Source organism: Populus trichocarpa, chromosome 11 (genome assembly GCF_000002775.5).
Source record: "Populus trichocarpa isolate Nisqually-1 chromosome 11, P.trichocarpa_v4.1, whole genome shotgun sequence".
NCBI classification, from domain to species: domain Eukaryota; kingdom Viridiplantae; phylum Streptophyta; class Magnoliopsida; order Malpighiales; family Salicaceae; genus Populus; species Populus trichocarpa.
The window spans coordinates 14284458-14300959 of record NC_037295.2 but is presented as its reverse complement, the minus strand read 5'-3'; the positions used below and the strand labels follow the sequence as shown (position 1 = coordinate 14300959).

Sequence of the window (16502 nt, the reverse complement as noted above, 5' to 3'; positions counted from 1 at the left end):
CTCTTGTAACTGCTATATTGATGGACACCAGTTGTTGCTCCACTACTACATTGATGAACATGCACTGATCATATCAATATTTTAAACTTAAATTCAAATATATATATATATATATATATATACATATATATATATATATATATATATACACATGCGCGCGCACACTTTTTTATTGTATAACTAGAAGTTCAAGAAAATAAAAAACAAAAAATCTATTTCATTGTAGTTCATTTTTCTACCTATGACTAAGTCAAATATATGATACTATAATAAATTAATAATATATTCAAAATTTCAAGTCATGAAATAATTTATTATATATAAATAACCGAACAAACAAATTTTATATTCTTTACTTTAATTTTTTAAAATATAATATTCTAACAATGATTTAAAAAGAAAATGAAGTCGTGTTATAAAAGATAAAGGAGTATTTATAATAATAATAGAGATTATTTTAAAAAATATTTTTTATTTAAAAATATATAAAAATTATATTTTTAATTTTCAAAATTTATTTTTGACATCAACAAAATAATTTAAAAACATTAATTTTTTTTAAATAATTTCTTAAAAAAGCAATAAAAAACCTCTATCCAACTTGTCCTTACGTCACCGTGGTCAAGGATAAACTGATAGGCATGGGAACTCTGGTTCGGGCGGGCACAGGAAACGCCGCCAATTGCGACCCGTACGTCATCGGTATAACTGTATAAGAGTATAAGAAGAACGGAGAGCCACCCTGTATGTGGTTTCACTCTCCAATCCCTCTTATTCATCATTTTTGGATTGTCCACAATATTTCTTTAAGAAAAAAAAATTATGCGGATGGAAAAGATAATGAAGGAGAAAAAGCTGTGAAACACACGAATGCTATGTGGATGAGAAGCATCCAATCCGCAGTGATAGGATTTGATCTTAAATTCTCACCTCCAAATGCTCATCCACTCCCATCACCATGCATATTTCCCCCTCTTCTTTTCTCTTCTCTTCTCCTATATCCCTATCCACTGTACATAAATATGGTCTATTATCAGCCCCACCACTTTTGTCTCCATGCAAAAGCCTTCATATAATTAACCTCCCCTTTGCGTTCTCTTTCTTTCTCCAACACAAATCTCTCAAGACTCGTCTCCACTCCTCTCCTTGCATGCACTACGACTCTAGTGCACACTCCTGCTTCTCATCAGAGGTCTGTTTTTCTCGCTTTCACTTCTCTTAACTTGCTTATTATGTTACAGTACTTTTTAAGTTTCCACATTTCTTTCTTGTGGGTCTTTTTTATCTTTTACCCTGTTTCATTTTGAGCTCCTGCTTACCAGCATAGCTATGATTTTTCATTTCCTTTCATGGTGCTACAAGATACTTGTATCCTATTCTGTTAAGCTAATCAATATTTAGCTGTTTAATTTTAGAGATTTTTGTTTGTCTTTGAGTGTTCTAAAACTTTAAGCTGAGCAAATTGAGATGCAATTTCTTCTTTCACTGAATACTTAATTTAAGTGGTAAAGTTTCTTGGTTTAGGCTTTAGACCTTTTTTATATTTACTTTGAGGACAAAAGATAAAAGATATGCCTGTTCTTTTTCTCTTTATCTATATTTTATAGACCTATCGTGTGTGGAGTTCCACTTGTAGGTTGATACACTTCTGTTCCTTGTACCTGGACAGTGCAAGTCTTTTTTTCAAGTCCATACTTTGTTAAAAAAAATTCACTTTTTGTTTCTTTCTGTGTTTTTGTTCTCTCTGTATCCGTGATTTTAGATGCTCTGGGGAAGATTCTTTCAGCATGACTAAAGTAATAATAATAGTACATACTAGTTGAGACCCCATTTCGTGTGTTAATTTGTGCTTTTTTCCCCGTCGCTGAACTTTGATATGACCTCTTGTGTTTATTGATCGGTGATCAGTGTGTTGGTTCTTAAATACAGATTGTGTAAGAGGGGGGATTTAACCGTTGATTTTAAAGATGGAGATAACCAATGTCATGGAGTACGAGGCCATCGCCAAGCAAAAGTTACCAAAGATGGTCTTTGACTACTATGCTTCTGGGGCAGAGGACCAGTGGACTCTAGCAGAAAACAGAAATGCATTCTCAAGAATTCTGTGAGCCTTTGTCTGTTTATCTTTGTAGTTTATAGACACAACGCTGGATGTGGAACTTGATTGTCGTTGGAATCCTTTTTGCTTAGTAGTTGAGGTAATTTTTATGCATTGATATGTTTAGTAATGTGTTTCCTTTGGTTTGAATGATACATAGGTTTCGACCCCGTATTCTTATTGATGTGAGCAAAATAGACATGGCCACCACTGTTTTGGGCTTCAAAATATCAATGCCTATTATGATTGCTCCAACTGCCATGCAGAAAATGGCTCATCCTGAAGGTATGCAGCAGTGTGCTTCAGTTTTGGTCTGTCGGTGGTAACGGGTCTCTTCTGCTAATGGTTTAATCTGGCCCTTGAATCTGTTGAAAGAAGGGCGTGGTCCGTAGTTTGATAAAATCATTTTCGTTTAATGCAGGGGAGTATGCTACAGCAAGAGCTGCATCAGCTGCTGGGACAATCATGGTTTGTTTTTTCACCACCTTCTGTGTACTGCAATCATTCAAAGCCTGAATTTCTACTTTGATAGGCACTGCTTATGTTTCTCTTTTGAGGATAGAGAGCATCAATTCAACAAGCTGACACCAAAATAGAGGAGCTAACATCATGTTCCAGTTTGTTCATGTTTTATCACATTCTTCCCTGATAATTTTGCTGATTGCAAGTAATTGAAGACTGTTCCAACGCTCATTTTTTGCTTACAATTATGGGATATGCGATTGTTTGAGCTGTGAAATGCAAATGGTTTTATGTGAAACCCTTTAACTGAAGTGCATACCCTCAAACATTGAAATGGTGCTATGATGACATTTTTCAAAGAGTGTTTCTGAAATCTCTTCTGGTTGTTCTATACCTCCGAGCTTTTTCATTTTTCTTCAAAAAAAAAATTTTCTGAGGAAAGTTTTAGACAAATTTTGAGCATTGCCATGCTTCTCATACATGTCCTTGCTTCTTCGACTTCAATCATAGATGTCTGCTGTGCTTAATTTTTAAATGTTCTGATTATTTCAGACATTATCCTCATGGGCTACTTCCAGTGTCGAAGAGGTCGCTTCCACTGGACCTGGCATCCGCTTTTTCCAGCTCTATGTAAGCTTGAAATAATATGTTCGATGCCCTTCTATTTGTTGGATCAACATGTCTTGGTTTTCAGGTGTGCTTGCAGATTCAACAGTTTGCTTCACGAATGCCTTTTCTGTTCGTTCTCGTAGGTATACAAGGACAGGAATGTTGTTGCTCAGCTTGTCAGAAGAGCTGAGAGGGCTGGTTTCAAGGCTATTGCTCTTACAGTTGATACCCCAAGGTTGGGCCGCAGGGAGTCTGACATCAAGAACAGGTGCAGATTTCAAATTAACACTGACCTTAACAAACCATTAGTGCAAAGGAGTGATATATCCTGATTCTGACTAAATATAGCTGATTTGTTCTCTTAAAGATTTTCTTTGCCACCATTTTTGACATTGAAGAACTTTGAAGGTTTGGACCTTGGCAAGATGGACAAGGTGAGTTCCAATATATTTCTTATGCTGAATAATTACATGATTCTCAAAAGAATAATTGTATACTGAATAATTGATCTCTCTCTTTTATACAACTCATGATTGGCTTTGTTGGGCTGTACAGGCCGATGACTCTGGACTTGCTTCATATGTTGCTGGTCAAATTGATCGTACTCTGAGCTGGAAGGTATGCTAGATTTGTTATGGTTAATACTTCATAGGAGGCACGCATTACGCCTCGTGGTTTCGATACAATTTTTTTCCCAAAAAAAAAAAAGTTAAGGAAAAGTGGGTTATTAGCTAATTTGATTGTGTTTGATAAATTTAATTAATTCAAATAATATGAAAAAAAAAAAGAATAACAATAAATAAATAGAAAAAAAATCACAACATAAAAGGGCTAAAAAAACTTAATTAATTTGAGCTCATTCGGGTTAGCATATCAAATCTACGATCTAGTTGTGATATTAGAGCAACCTTGTTAAAAAAAAACATGAAATTCAATCATCAAACAAACCAAATGTTGAACGAAAAAATTATATCTTTTTAATACCATACTATTGATTTTTTTTTAAAAAAAGCAAAACAGTAATTACACTATTATGGTGAATAGTACATTGTGTCAATTAACCATAGGTTTTAAGTTGTTTATTTTTTTTAAATTGTAATTTGTAATATAAGCCACCAATTTAATCTGGACAAAGCATTTATATATTTTTTTTCTTTTATGTTTTTATTGAACTAGAAACGTAATTTGGTAAAAGAGGTTGTACATTTAAGACATGAAGATGTTAGCATTTTAAATAAAATTTCTTTTCGAGTTCTTTTCATTGATAGTTAAGAAATATTACCAAAGCTTGTTAAGGATTATTAGGCAATCCAAATTACTTCACCAAGGAATCTAGACTTTTTTCAAAATCTGTGAGTTGTGGCCTACGATATATAGCATGATTATGTACCAATTCTTTGTATAGATGAGTTGCTCCACTGATATATTTATATTTATATGTTTGTTTGGAATATTTATATAGGATGTGGAGTGGCTTCAGACAATCACCAGACTGCCAATTCTGGTGAAGGGTGTGCTCACTGCCGAGGATGGTAAGAACAATACAAATAGTAGCAATATCGACAGTCATTTTATAGTTTTTACAGATGCTTGAACATTTTCTTTTCTTTTCTTTTTGCATGGTTTTGCAGCAAGGCTTTCAGTTCAAGCTGGAGCAGCAGGAATTATAGTGTCGAATCACGGCGCTCGCCAACTTGATTACGTGCCTTCCACTATTATGGCGCTGGAAGAGGTACTTCAACATGTTTATAACTGACGCATATGCCAAGTAGATTAAAAAATGATCACATTCTAGAAGGGGGATTATATTTCATTTCTGCATCAATGATATTGTCAGGTTGTCAAGGCTGCACAAGGACGAGTTCCGGTGTTCTTGGACGGTGGTGTAAGGCGTGGAACCGATGTCTTCAAGGCGTTGGCACTTGGAGCCTCCGGCATCTTTGTAAGTATCACACATTGACTTAACCACAGCTTTCGTATGGCAATCATAAGAGAAGGGCTGCATAATTATGATCCACATATATGCTAGGAATTAATATTGACCTGCACAATGCACGGCTATTGTTAATTAAGGCACCTGAATCCATGGCCTAATTCGCAACCTTCCCAAGTGATAGCTAGTCTGACTGGTAATTAACCTGATAGGCTCTCTCTATTAAGCATCACGCTGTCCTTTTGGCTCTATCAATTTGTTCATCTCATTTTTCTAAGTCACTGGACTTTGGACAGCATTCGTTTAACAAGATGTACCTTTTCCGTTTTTAACATCTATTGAAGAAACTGAGAATTGAGGATTATTTGGTGGTGGTCTTGATGACAGATTGGTCGACCAGTGGTCTTTTCACTTGCTTCTGAAGGAGAAGCTGGTGTGAGAAAAGTGCTTCAAATGCTGCGTGAGGAGTTTGAACTTACTATGGCATTAAGTGGCTGCCGTTCCCTCAAGGAAATCACTCGTGACCACATTGTAGCCGATTGGGACCATCCTCGTGCTCGCCTAGCTCCAAAGTTATAGAAACAATCCCTGGGTGTCCAGCAGCCCCATGCGCAATAATTTACTCTGGGCACTTGAGAGCATGCCTTGTTATGTAAAGCTGTCGTTTCACTATTGATGGGTCTGCAAATCTTTTGGAAATTTTAAGCTTTTTTTTATGGATGATGGATGGTTACAATCTTATGGCTACTGCATCCTTCGCTGTATATTCTTTGTTTAAACAAAATTATCATATACTATAGTTTTCTCCTTAAAGTGTTGATATTGGATGCATGATCTGTAAGTTGATAGGCTCCAATAGTTTGGATGCCAAGCTGCCAATGCTGTGCTGGAAAGCTGTATACCTCCTGCTTTCTCTGAAGCAACCTAAGGCAAAGCTAACTCTGCTCTTTAACATGCTTTTAGCTTGCAAGACTTGGGCAACTTCGATGAGTAAGCATGCATTGAAACAAGCACGGGACTTTCCCGTTTAGAGTTTCACTTAATTCTACGAAGCTGCTCGAAGAGTTGAGGTTCACAGGTATTGAAATCCTGCCTCAATCCATAAGGGTTCAATTTGTTTAGGAAGTTAGAGGAAGCAGACCTGGACTTGCAGTTCGTTTTTCTTCACGTAGTATTATTTTGATTTTCTCCATTTGTTCCTAATTAGTCGCATGATTGTCTTACTGTTCAAACGCAGCAGACACATTGTGCACCATGATTTTTTTTTCCTGATTAATCTTTTTTTTCCCTTCAATATCATCTATTGATTTTAAATTGAATTTCATTATTTGTTTTAATTATCTAAATATAAAAATCTCGTGACATAGTAAAGTGGGGGTATAAAAATCTGCTTTTCTGTCTCTTACCTCTCCTTAGTCTTCACATCATGAGAGGAAATGCAACATATTTACGTTAAAAAAAAAACTGTTTTGAATCATGAGCATGCACAAAAATATTAGTAGGAGGAAATGCATAGGAGAAAAACACAATCCAATATGGATTGCAATAGTTGCTTGCAATGTTTTTTTTTTTTTTTTGCCTTTTAATTCTTTTTGTTTTCTTGATTATTTTTTAATCTCATCCCTTGATATTAAATTAATTCATGGTCGAGCTTGATACTTTGTTTTAGTTAGCTTGTTGTAATGTTTTCACAACGTAATGAGTAAGTCTGGACAATGAGTTAATATTCAATTTGGCTAAGTAAGATTTAATTTTATTAATTTAAAACAACTGAAACTTTAGGGATTGAATTTAAAACGGAAATGAATACTCAACCTCTTTCATACCCACCATGAATGGAGAGCATTTTTTTATTTTAGTTCCTGTTTCTTGGTTTAAAACTTTATTTGTTTACATTTTGGCCCTTGGGTTTGAGAGAAGGGAGTGAGGATTGTTAGGGAACAAGAGAAGAAAGAGGAAGTGGGTTAGTTATCCATAATCTGATCGTCAAAAAAGCTTTTCTTGTTGTCAATAGATTCCATATAGCAAGAGGAGTTTCAATATAGTGTTTTTACCCTTCAAATTGGTGGAGAAAGTTGTATAGGTCTCCAAAATTTTTTTATTGTGTTGAATTTTTGTTTTGGGGGAATTAAAGATAGATACGAGGTTATTAACGTGTTTATTGAGATCTCTTATATGCTTTCTAAAAGTTTTAGAGTAAGAGAAAGGTTGAAAAATGGACTTTTAATTAAATGGGTCAGAGCCTGGCATTTCACCCACCTCACAGAGCGACCATAAGATATTGCAATCTTTAAGGTGTTTTCTAGATGTTTTAAAAACAACGGAAACTTTAGGGATTAAATTTGAAACAGAAATGAATACTCAACCTATTTTTCCCTATTATGCATGGTGTACATTTTATATTAGCCTTTAAAGTTTTATTTTTATTTTTAGTCCCTGTTTCTTGAGGTTTTATATTTTGATTCAAAACTTTACTTGTTTACATTTCAGCCCTAGGATTTGAGAGAAGGGGGTGAGAGATCATTGGGAAAACGAGAGAGAAGCGAGAAATGGGTTGGTTGACCATAATTCGGCCATCCAAAAAGCTTTCCCTGATGTCAATGGATTCCATATAGTAAAAAGAGTTTCAATATAGTGTTTTTAACCCTTTAGCTTGGCAAAGAATGTTAGTTGGGGCTCCAAAACTCTTTTCAAATCTCATTCCATCTTGCGTAAGGATTTACAATCAATATTATTTGAAAACATATGAAAAACTTTTCATTAGTTAGTTAGTAGTGAAGGGTAAAATTGGAACTTTCTAAGACATAAGGGCAACATTGAAAATTCTTAAAATATAGGGCTAGAAGTAGAGAATATGGAAAAATTTATAAGCGTAAAGACATAGCTTAACCTAAAACCTCATAGCACAAGGGTTTAACTTCGCATCACCAAGCAGAAGTCTCTCTGAGAAGAAGTTTTATCTGCAGAACCACCCACTCTATCTTCCATCAATGGCGAAGAAAAGAGAGAGGCACCAAAACCCAGAGCCTTTCCTCAAGGAGGATACAGACTCTATTGCTTCCACAAAGACACGAACCAAAGCATCAAAACACCACCAGAAACAACAAAAAGTAATCTGCACTTTGTTTTTGATGCCCTTACCCCCCCCTCCTTTTATGTCTCTGATTTTTTAATGATTTTCTGTTCTAGATGATATCGTCGGGGATGAGCTCGAAAATCTTGAAAGCGGCGTTGATTCAACAGAAGGAGATTCAAGCTGAGGAAGCGGGAGAGAGGAACCCTAATTTTAATGCTTTGGAGGAAGAATTACCTGAGCGTGAGGAAGAGCAATATGCTGAGGATGAAATTGACGATTTTAGTGGTTTTTCAGAGACTCAAAGCCAGTTTAATGATTATCCTGTCAGCATTTCCTTTTGCTTTCATAAATTCTTTTTTTTTTCCGGCTATTTTGCTTATTGTTTTTTGTAATTTTGTTGAATATTTGTTCTCCTTCATTTGATTTTTTTGGAGCTTTAGTTTGTTTGTAAAAGAAGTTAAATTGGGTGGTTTGACAGGAGGAGATTGATGAGAACGATGAGAAATTGCTGGAGGCATTCTTGTCGAAGGATGCTGGTCCACAACAAACACTTACCGACCTTATCATTGACAAAATAAAAAAGAGGGATGCTCATGTTTCTTCAGGTTCATATTATTACATGATTCTCCTTTTTTTTTAAAATCAGTTTTTGTTTATTTTATGAACCCTTCATTTAGATTTTTAACTGGTGTTTACTCTAGTATACATGCTTGAATCTGTATAGTTAACTGTTTATACTGAATATCTTTGTTTATTTGCAGAGACACAGCCTATGCCTAAGCTGGACCAGTCTCTCATAGATTTGTACAAGGGGTAAATTAGCTATCCTCTTCTTGACAATATTTTTTCCATTTTCTCTTATTAGAACCTTTCTTCAAAACAGATTTGTGAACGAAATAATTTTGAATGTAATGAAATCACTTTGGTATGATTATGTGTAGAGTTGGCGAGTATCTTAGTAAATACACAGCTGGAAAGATACCTAAAGCTTTTAAACACATCCCTTCTATGCAACTTTGGGAGGATGTCTTGTACCTGACCGAACCTCAGAAATGGTCACCAGCTGCAATGTATCAAGCCACAAGAATCTTCTCTTCGAATTTGGGTGCTAAGAAGGCCGAGCGCTTCTATAGGCTTGTCTTACTTCCTAGAGTGAGAGATGATATTAGGATGAATAAGAGGTTGCATTTCAGTCTGTATCAAGCTTTAAAAAAGTCTCTATATAAACCTGCTGCATTCAACAAGGGAATATTGCTTCCATTGTGTAAGGTATTTATTAGCACTGAAATCTTCTACATGTTTTTTTTTAATCAGTGATGGTTTAGTGTCTGAATGCTTTCACTTCTCTTAAGCATGATAAATTGTTGATGTTGCTCTTCTGAGATTGATCAGATACATTAATTCACTGCTATCTTCTGTCTCTCCTACACTTCTCTGTTTTTGTTTAAATCCAAACTGCTATTTTATAATTTATGTGTTACAATGCAGGACAGGGTGGCCGGACCGATTAGGGTTTACACAAATTAAAATTTTACGGTTTTATTTGGTGGAGGGTTGAAAATATAGTTTGTATTCCAATTAGTGATTGCAAAAGAAAAAAGGCCAACAAAAGAAAACTTAACCCCAAACAAATACCTCACAGGATAGACAAAACTAAACTCTCTGTCAAGAAGTTCACTGGCCTTCAATTCATATGATGCCTGGTTCTGATAGTTTTTTATTTAGTGAACCAATGATTATGCTTTAATTTAAACTCCTTTTCCTTTCTTGATATGCAGTCAGGGACCTGCAATCTTAGGGAAGCTGTTATTGTTGGAAGTATTATTCAGAAGGTCTCCATTCCTGTGCTTCATTCATGGTATGATTACTTTTGCAGATGACAACCATGTACACTCAGTGCAGGTCTTAATTGGTAATCAAAAGTATCTGTATATTTAGTTATAAAATCATCTTGTTAACTGTTAGGGAGACACAATAACCCCGCTGCATAATCCTCCTGATGACCCTTCAAACCCAGTGGATCCAACACTACTTTCCATATCCCAAAGTTCTTGAATCACTTGCATATTTTGACCCACTGTAAATCAACATGATTCCTTTACCTGTTCACATCTTTTCATTGTATAGTTGGAATTTCTTGTTGAGAAAGATAAGAATTTCATGATTTACATGTGGATTTTATGAAGTTACACCAATGCTTTTAAACATTTCAAACCGTTCTTTATTTTTTTCTCCTGTTTTGAGACATGCAAGTGGTAGTTTCAACATTCAGCACACGAGGATAAGATGCTTGTGTAGCAGCTGGAACTTTGCACTTTTTATTCTGCCAAGTTTCATGATTTACACATCATTTTACAACGTTACACCAGTGCTTTTAAACATCTCAAACCATTCTGCTTTAATTTTTCGCCCTCTTCTGAAGACATCCAAGTGATATTTTCAACGTTCAGCACACATGGATAAGATGCTTCTGTAGCAGCTGAAACTTTGTACCTTTTGTTTTCCTAAGTTTCAAATACTTGGGAAAGAGTCTAACTCTTTTTTTTAAATGGGATTGTAGTGTTACACTGTTGAAACTTGCAGAAATGGATTATTGCGGCACAACAAGGTATGTAAATGTTTAACATGTATTAAAAATAAAGATAAAAAAGGAGTGTGTAACAGTTAGCAGATTTACCTGCTCATCCATGCTATGTATGCATTTGGTTTGCCTCTGCACTCGAACAGTTTGCGGTCTTACCTTACAAGAGAATGCATGCCTAACATGGATTCAGGAAAACAAGTCATGACTAATGTAGTAAAATCCTAGCAATATGTACTGTGGGTTTCTTGATGTGATGCTACTCCAAAGAATTGTTGATGGTCGCAAATAAACTTCATTAGAAAATGCTGAGAAGAAAACTTGTAAGAGAAGATGAGAAATGAAATGATTGGCAATATCAAGTATAGTACTCTTTTGAGTAATGAAACAATTGTTGATGCATGAACCTTTGTAGTTGTGGTTCCATGGTTTAATTCAACAAAGGATAAGCCAATAACTAATTCAAGAGCGGACCTGTTTAAAAATTCCTTTCCATTTTGGATCTCATGCTTTTTTAGTTGCTAAATGATCTGAATATTACTTGTTACATTGGTAAACTATTTGCAGTTATTTTATCAAGCTTCTATTGGACAAGAAATATGCCTTGCCATATCGTGTAGTTGATGCAGTTGTGGGTCATTTTATGAGATTTCTCGAGGATACAAGAATAATGCCTGTAATTTGGCATCAATCACTTCTTTCATTTGTGCAAAGGTTGATAATTTTTCCTTGTTCCCTTCTCTTGCCTCTTTGCTTTTTAGTTGTGTGAAATCTATCTAGAGTGTATAATCTATAAATGCTTAATTTTTGAATGCGAGTTAAAGGGTGGTTCTTTTTAGATTTAGCCACATCTATTCTCTCTTTTGCATTGTTTCAGATGTACTCTTTTATGTTTTATGTACAGGCAGTTCCCTTTTGCTTTGTTTTATTATGTGTACATGTAACCTGAGGTACCAAGAGAGGGGTTGCAGTAGCTAATTGGAGATGGTTCTGTTTTACTGTGTTTTCATGTGTTTCACAGATTTCCTTCTCTATCTGATACTTCATGAGAGACAATTAATGTAGCAAAGTAATTAATGTGGATCTGTTTTGCCAAATCAATCAAATGCAGGTCGAGAAGGGAAATAACAAATAATTAGTATTTTCAAATTATTTGTAGTTTTTTGTGTACTTTTGGTATCTATAGCAAGTTCTCCATTTTAAAATAATTGCAATATTTAGGATGTCATTGTTGTGAGGACATTTTATTGGTATTTTGCTCAAGAAGGGATTTTGTTTCCTTCTTAAGTCTAGGACTCTTGGTTTTTGTGTGCCTATATAAGCACTCGTATCATTTGTAATCGAAAGGCCATTTTGATGAATGAAATCCATTATTATTGCTATCTCGCAATATCTGGTGTTATACGCAGTGGATCAAGGTCTTGATAATTGATTTCATTGATTAAAATGGCCATTCAATTACATAGAATGTGCTTATATAGGCACATGAGAACTCTTGAAGTTACCTAAACTAACGAAGGAAACAAAATCCACCTAAAGCATTCTCAGCAATAATGAGATTTTGGTTATTTGCACCTATTGCAATCAGAGAACTTCTTAGTAATGATAAAACTATTCAATCAACAAAATCATTAATAACCTGAAAATAACCCCCCTTGAAAATCACACAATTTCTCCTTTGAGCAGCACGGTATGACATGGGATGTTTCTTCCTAAAATCTCTCTTGCATCGTTAGTTTTTGTGCTATTAAAATTAAGTAGCTGCATCAAAACAATTCACACTTGCCTTTTCACTCATACAATTGCTGTTGAAATCCTCACAGGTACAAGAATGAACTGCAGAAGGAAGATAAAGATAACCTTAGAAGACTAGTTCTAAGGCAAAAGCATAAACTAGTGAGACCATCTATCTGATAGTTCTCTTTTAGGCTTACACATGCATAATATTCAAAATGGGTCAGTTTTGTTTATTTCACAGAAATGTTTAATCTCTGTGCTCATTTTGATTTCAGGTATCTCCAGAAATAATCAGAGAGCTAGACAATAGCCGCAATCGCGGAGAGAAGGATGATCCCATGTCATTAAATATCCTTTGCTTGCAAAATTTGGAGCTTTATACCTCTTTATTGGTCATTTGCCTGTTTTGTTTATTTATCTTTTGTTATGTTATGTTATGGTTTGTATGAGGTAGCATTTTTTTATGGATTTTTCTGCATATTAACTTGTAGGTGTTGGTTTATCAGCAATTCATGAAATGCCATCTTCTTAGAAGTCATAGGGATGACAATGAGACGGATTAGTGGAGTCTTAAGGCCTCTAATTTTGATTCTACTCTTAAGGTTTGCCATGGTCATTATATGCCCTTGGTGAATAGTAAAGAGATTGGGTAGACTGAATTTAATTTATTGATTAGAAACTAGGAAGTGTATTTTCACATGTCCTGTGACATGCGTGTTAGAAATTATTTGGGTAAAAAACAATTGCATGCCTGCCTGTCTCTTACAAATCATTTTTCCTTTCTATTCTTGGATATTGATGGTTTTAACCCTTGTGTTGCATGCTTGTAATACAATGATTTTACATGCATATGGTTAAGTCGGTCATGTTTGTATTATTTTCCTTATTCAAGGTTCATGAGATTTTCAATCACAAATCCTCTATATGAAGGTGCTGATTTGCTTTTTATAAGCATGAAGTCAATGATTTTATAATAGTGCAATTTGTTTTTTCTTTTTTAAAAAAACTACAATAATAGTTACTGCTAAGTGACATTTTACATGTTCTCTCCCCTGGTCCTGCAATTATACTCGGATGAATTCTTGATTCCTTGACTTCCCTATCACTATCTCCCGTTTCGGTGATAAATAAAACAATTGAGGAAGACAGGTTTGATATTCCAGAAGTACCTATGGAGGAGGACTGAATGCTTAGCCTTGGTATGACAATCATCCTCTGTTCATTTTGATGTTAGCTAAAAATATTCTTGTATGGATGTAATCATTCAAACAACTTCAGAGTTAATCCTGGCTTAACTATGGCGTTGGAAGTCATTCTGCTTCTTTTTTAGCTAATTGATGTCATGTTCCCATTGCAGGTTCCCAATGATTTTACAATGAAGCGATATGCATGGATGCTTGCATGCCTTTTGGGTGAATTCATATATTTTTTTTTAAAAAAATGCAATTAATTAGATATTAAGAGCCCAGAAGAATTTCAGATATAGCAAAATAGTTTTGGATCTTTCACTCCTGTATCATCCTTTTTATATTAACCAGATCCCAACGTAATGTTTATTTACGTTCTGATTTTGTAGGAAGTTTTTTTCTGTTTTCTTTTGGTTTGTTTTGCTTCATGCGTTTCTGCATTTAACTTCTAGATTGCTACATTATAGATTAATTTGGCCTCACAAAATACTTTTTCTCAATTGTCAACATGATGACGATCCATAGATTCATGGTTAATCGTTCTTGTTTCCCTTTCTGCTAGAATATTCTCTTCAATGCATGGTGCAAGTTATTAATGCCCCAGAAATTCTACGATCACATTAACCGTTGTACACTTCCAGAGGCTTGTTTTCTTCCACGTTTTGAATGAGTTCTAAGATGATGTCATCCCATGGGCGGCGGCGATGACCGCCATGGATGGCCCCTTGCTTAGAACTGGACTGACTGTGATCAAGATTGATTTCAAGTTATCTTCCTCTTTTCCAATTTTCAACGACTTACCTTTCATCGCATGCCTCAAAATTCTCTGGCTGCAAATTGACCAAAACCTCACGTGCATGGATTGCATATCTACCACTTTGTTCTGTTGGCGTAAGCGGCTACTACTAGCAAGACGTGGTCGATTCCCCCTTTCTCTCATCCTTTGGCATTAAACCGATCTGGTCTTAGTCTAATTTAACATTGTATGGCTGGCATTAGATGCCTGCCGACGCCATGTATGTCACGAATCGGTAGATGTCCTAGTCGACGGCAACGAGTGTAGGGTTGTCATATTCTTCCATCTTCAGCAGAAAGCATGTTCGATTTGCTATCCTCACCACCTTCTTTACTAAATCATTGTTTGGTATTGGATTGTACTAAAGGTTAAGCCCGTGTGACACCTTAATATCCTTACTATTTAGTTATTTCTGGTTTCTGTTTTTTCAAGAAAATTTAATTTTTTTATTTAAATTTAATTTTTTTTATTTTTTTAATCATTTTGATGTGCTGATATTAAAAATAAATTTTAAAAATTAAAAAAATATTACTTTGATATATTTTTTTAAAAAAATACTTTAAAAAATAACCATTATTAAAATATAAAACACATTCTTTGTTATTTTTTATATTCGGATCGCCACGTCAAAGCTCTATGATTAAAGTTTAGCATCATCATATAACACGAACCCAAAATAAAATATCATATTCACACACAGACGTGTGTGCGCGCGCGCGCGTGTGTGCAACACAAAATAATGCAACGAGACCTCTATCTCTGCCTGCTATTTTAATTTCAATGGCTACGCAAGTCAAAGAGAGATGATGATGGATATATACGATGATGATATTTTATGATTTTTATTTCTTGGATTCTTATGTGGTTGCATTCGTGTGGATGAGGCACGCCACGAAGTCACCAAAAGGTATGGGAGGTGGCTGAATAGATGTATGACAGGTAGTCGTTTTCGTATAAAATAAAAATAAAAACAGAATGCTTCTTTTACAATTATGCAAAAACATTCAGTCGCCACTGATGCAAACCGACCAGCCGTTAGGCTCTTGACACGTAGGTTGCAGTCGTCTTTTCTCCTATTGTGGGAAAATTTGGAGCTTTCAGAATTTTCTGAGAAAAGCGGCTTTTGATTGGATCAGTCCAGCTCCAATCGAAATGCAGCATCTATTCCTTTCAGAGTGTTTTTGGAAGACTAGCTAGCTAGGAGCCTGTATAGAAAAGTTGCAGGTGACGTTGTGGTCCAACGTAGAATCAGAAATTGTGGGTGTAAGCAGTGGAGTACTATCTGTATTTAATTCTTGTCAGCATTCTTGGAAAGCTGTTTTCCATTCCCTCTTTACCTGCTCAATACGTTTTGTTCCTTCCATGGCCATGCTGGACCATTTCTTGTTCTGTTGTTGTCAGCCTTGACGGTAAACAAGGCAATTCCTGATTGTCTGCTGTTTCCAAGATAACAATATCACTGAGGTACCATGGCGGATCAAGGGCTGTCTGCAGCTACAGTTTGAAGCAGAACTTGTGTATCTTGCCTTGCTTGTGCTTGAAGGATCAAGCAAATTTTTAGTCCCATGTTAATTTTAATCAAATCCAGCCACCTTTGACTGCTGATCAAACCCAGCACGATTTTTCAGTCTGGTGCATATAAGAATCGATGCATGTTGTGCAATTCCTTCTCAAAGCTCATCCGCCATTTCAATATATATTAATGATTAATTTCTCCTGAGACTATTACACATATTGTGCTTGCACACACACAATTATCATTTACACATTGTTTATTAATATTCCAATTCTTAATTAGCTGATTTTTCTTTGACGTATATGGCTGCAATATATCCTTCAAATGCACAAAAGCTTAATTTGTAGATTTTTAAAGTCGACAAACAATTTTTTTATTTCACTTCTTTTCTGTTCCTGAATTTATGAAAGAAGGCTACGAAAGTTCTAGACCTTGACTTAAGCTCCCAATCCCGTATGATAAGGCTACGAAAGTCTTGGACCTATTTTCTCCTCAAGGTTTTTCCTC

At 35.3% G+C, this 16502-nt stretch overlaps 2 protein-coding genes across 5 annotated transcripts; both read left to right on the top strand.

Annotated features, from left to right (window-relative positions):
* The first annotated feature begins 764 nt into the window (after positions 1-764).
* On the top strand, positions 765-5915 carry LOC7472359 (glycolate oxidase). 2 transcript variants are annotated; one of them, XM_002317434.4, is made up of 12 exons: positions 765-1192; positions 1930-2104; positions 2259-2383; positions 2520-2566; positions 3113-3190; positions 3313-3437; positions 3537-3603; positions 3725-3787; positions 4632-4701; positions 4801-4901; positions 5007-5111; positions 5490-5915. In XM_002317434.4, exons 2-12 carry the CDS (start codon positions 1968-1970, stop codon positions 5679-5681), a joined length of 1110 nt encoding a protein of 369 aa, XP_002317470.1. In that variant the 5' UTR covers positions 765-1192; positions 1930-1967; the 3' UTR covers positions 5682-5915. The 2 variants fall into 2 exon arrangements, with proteins under 2 accessions (XP_002317470.1, XP_024437451.1); XM_024581683.2 differs by having other exon boundaries at positions 997-1192; positions 1909-2104.
* Positions 5916-7977: 2062 nt separating this feature from the next.
* LOC7491026 (bystin) lies at positions 7978-14220 on the top strand. 3 transcript variants are annotated; one of them, XM_002317433.4, is made up of 12 exons: positions 7980-8212; positions 8292-8501; positions 8657-8783; positions 8940-8991; positions 9120-9447; positions 9957-10036; positions 10739-10786; positions 11327-11473; positions 12583-12655; positions 12772-12844; positions 13603-13695; positions 13854-14220. In XM_002317433.4, the coding sequence occupies exons 1-11, from the start codon at positions 8093-8095 to the stop codon at positions 13680-13682; spliced, it is 1338 nt and encodes a 445-aa protein (XP_002317469.2). In that variant the 5' UTR covers positions 7980-8092; the 3' UTR covers positions 13683-13695; positions 13854-14220. The 3 variants fall into 3 exon arrangements, with proteins under 3 accessions (XP_024467255.1, XP_052301334.1, XP_002317469.2); XM_024611487.2 differs by lacking the exon at positions 10739-10786 and having other exon boundaries at positions 7978-8212; XM_052445374.1 differs by lacking the exon at positions 11327-11473 and having other exon boundaries at positions 7978-8212.
* Positions 14221-16502: the final 2282 nt, after the last annotated feature.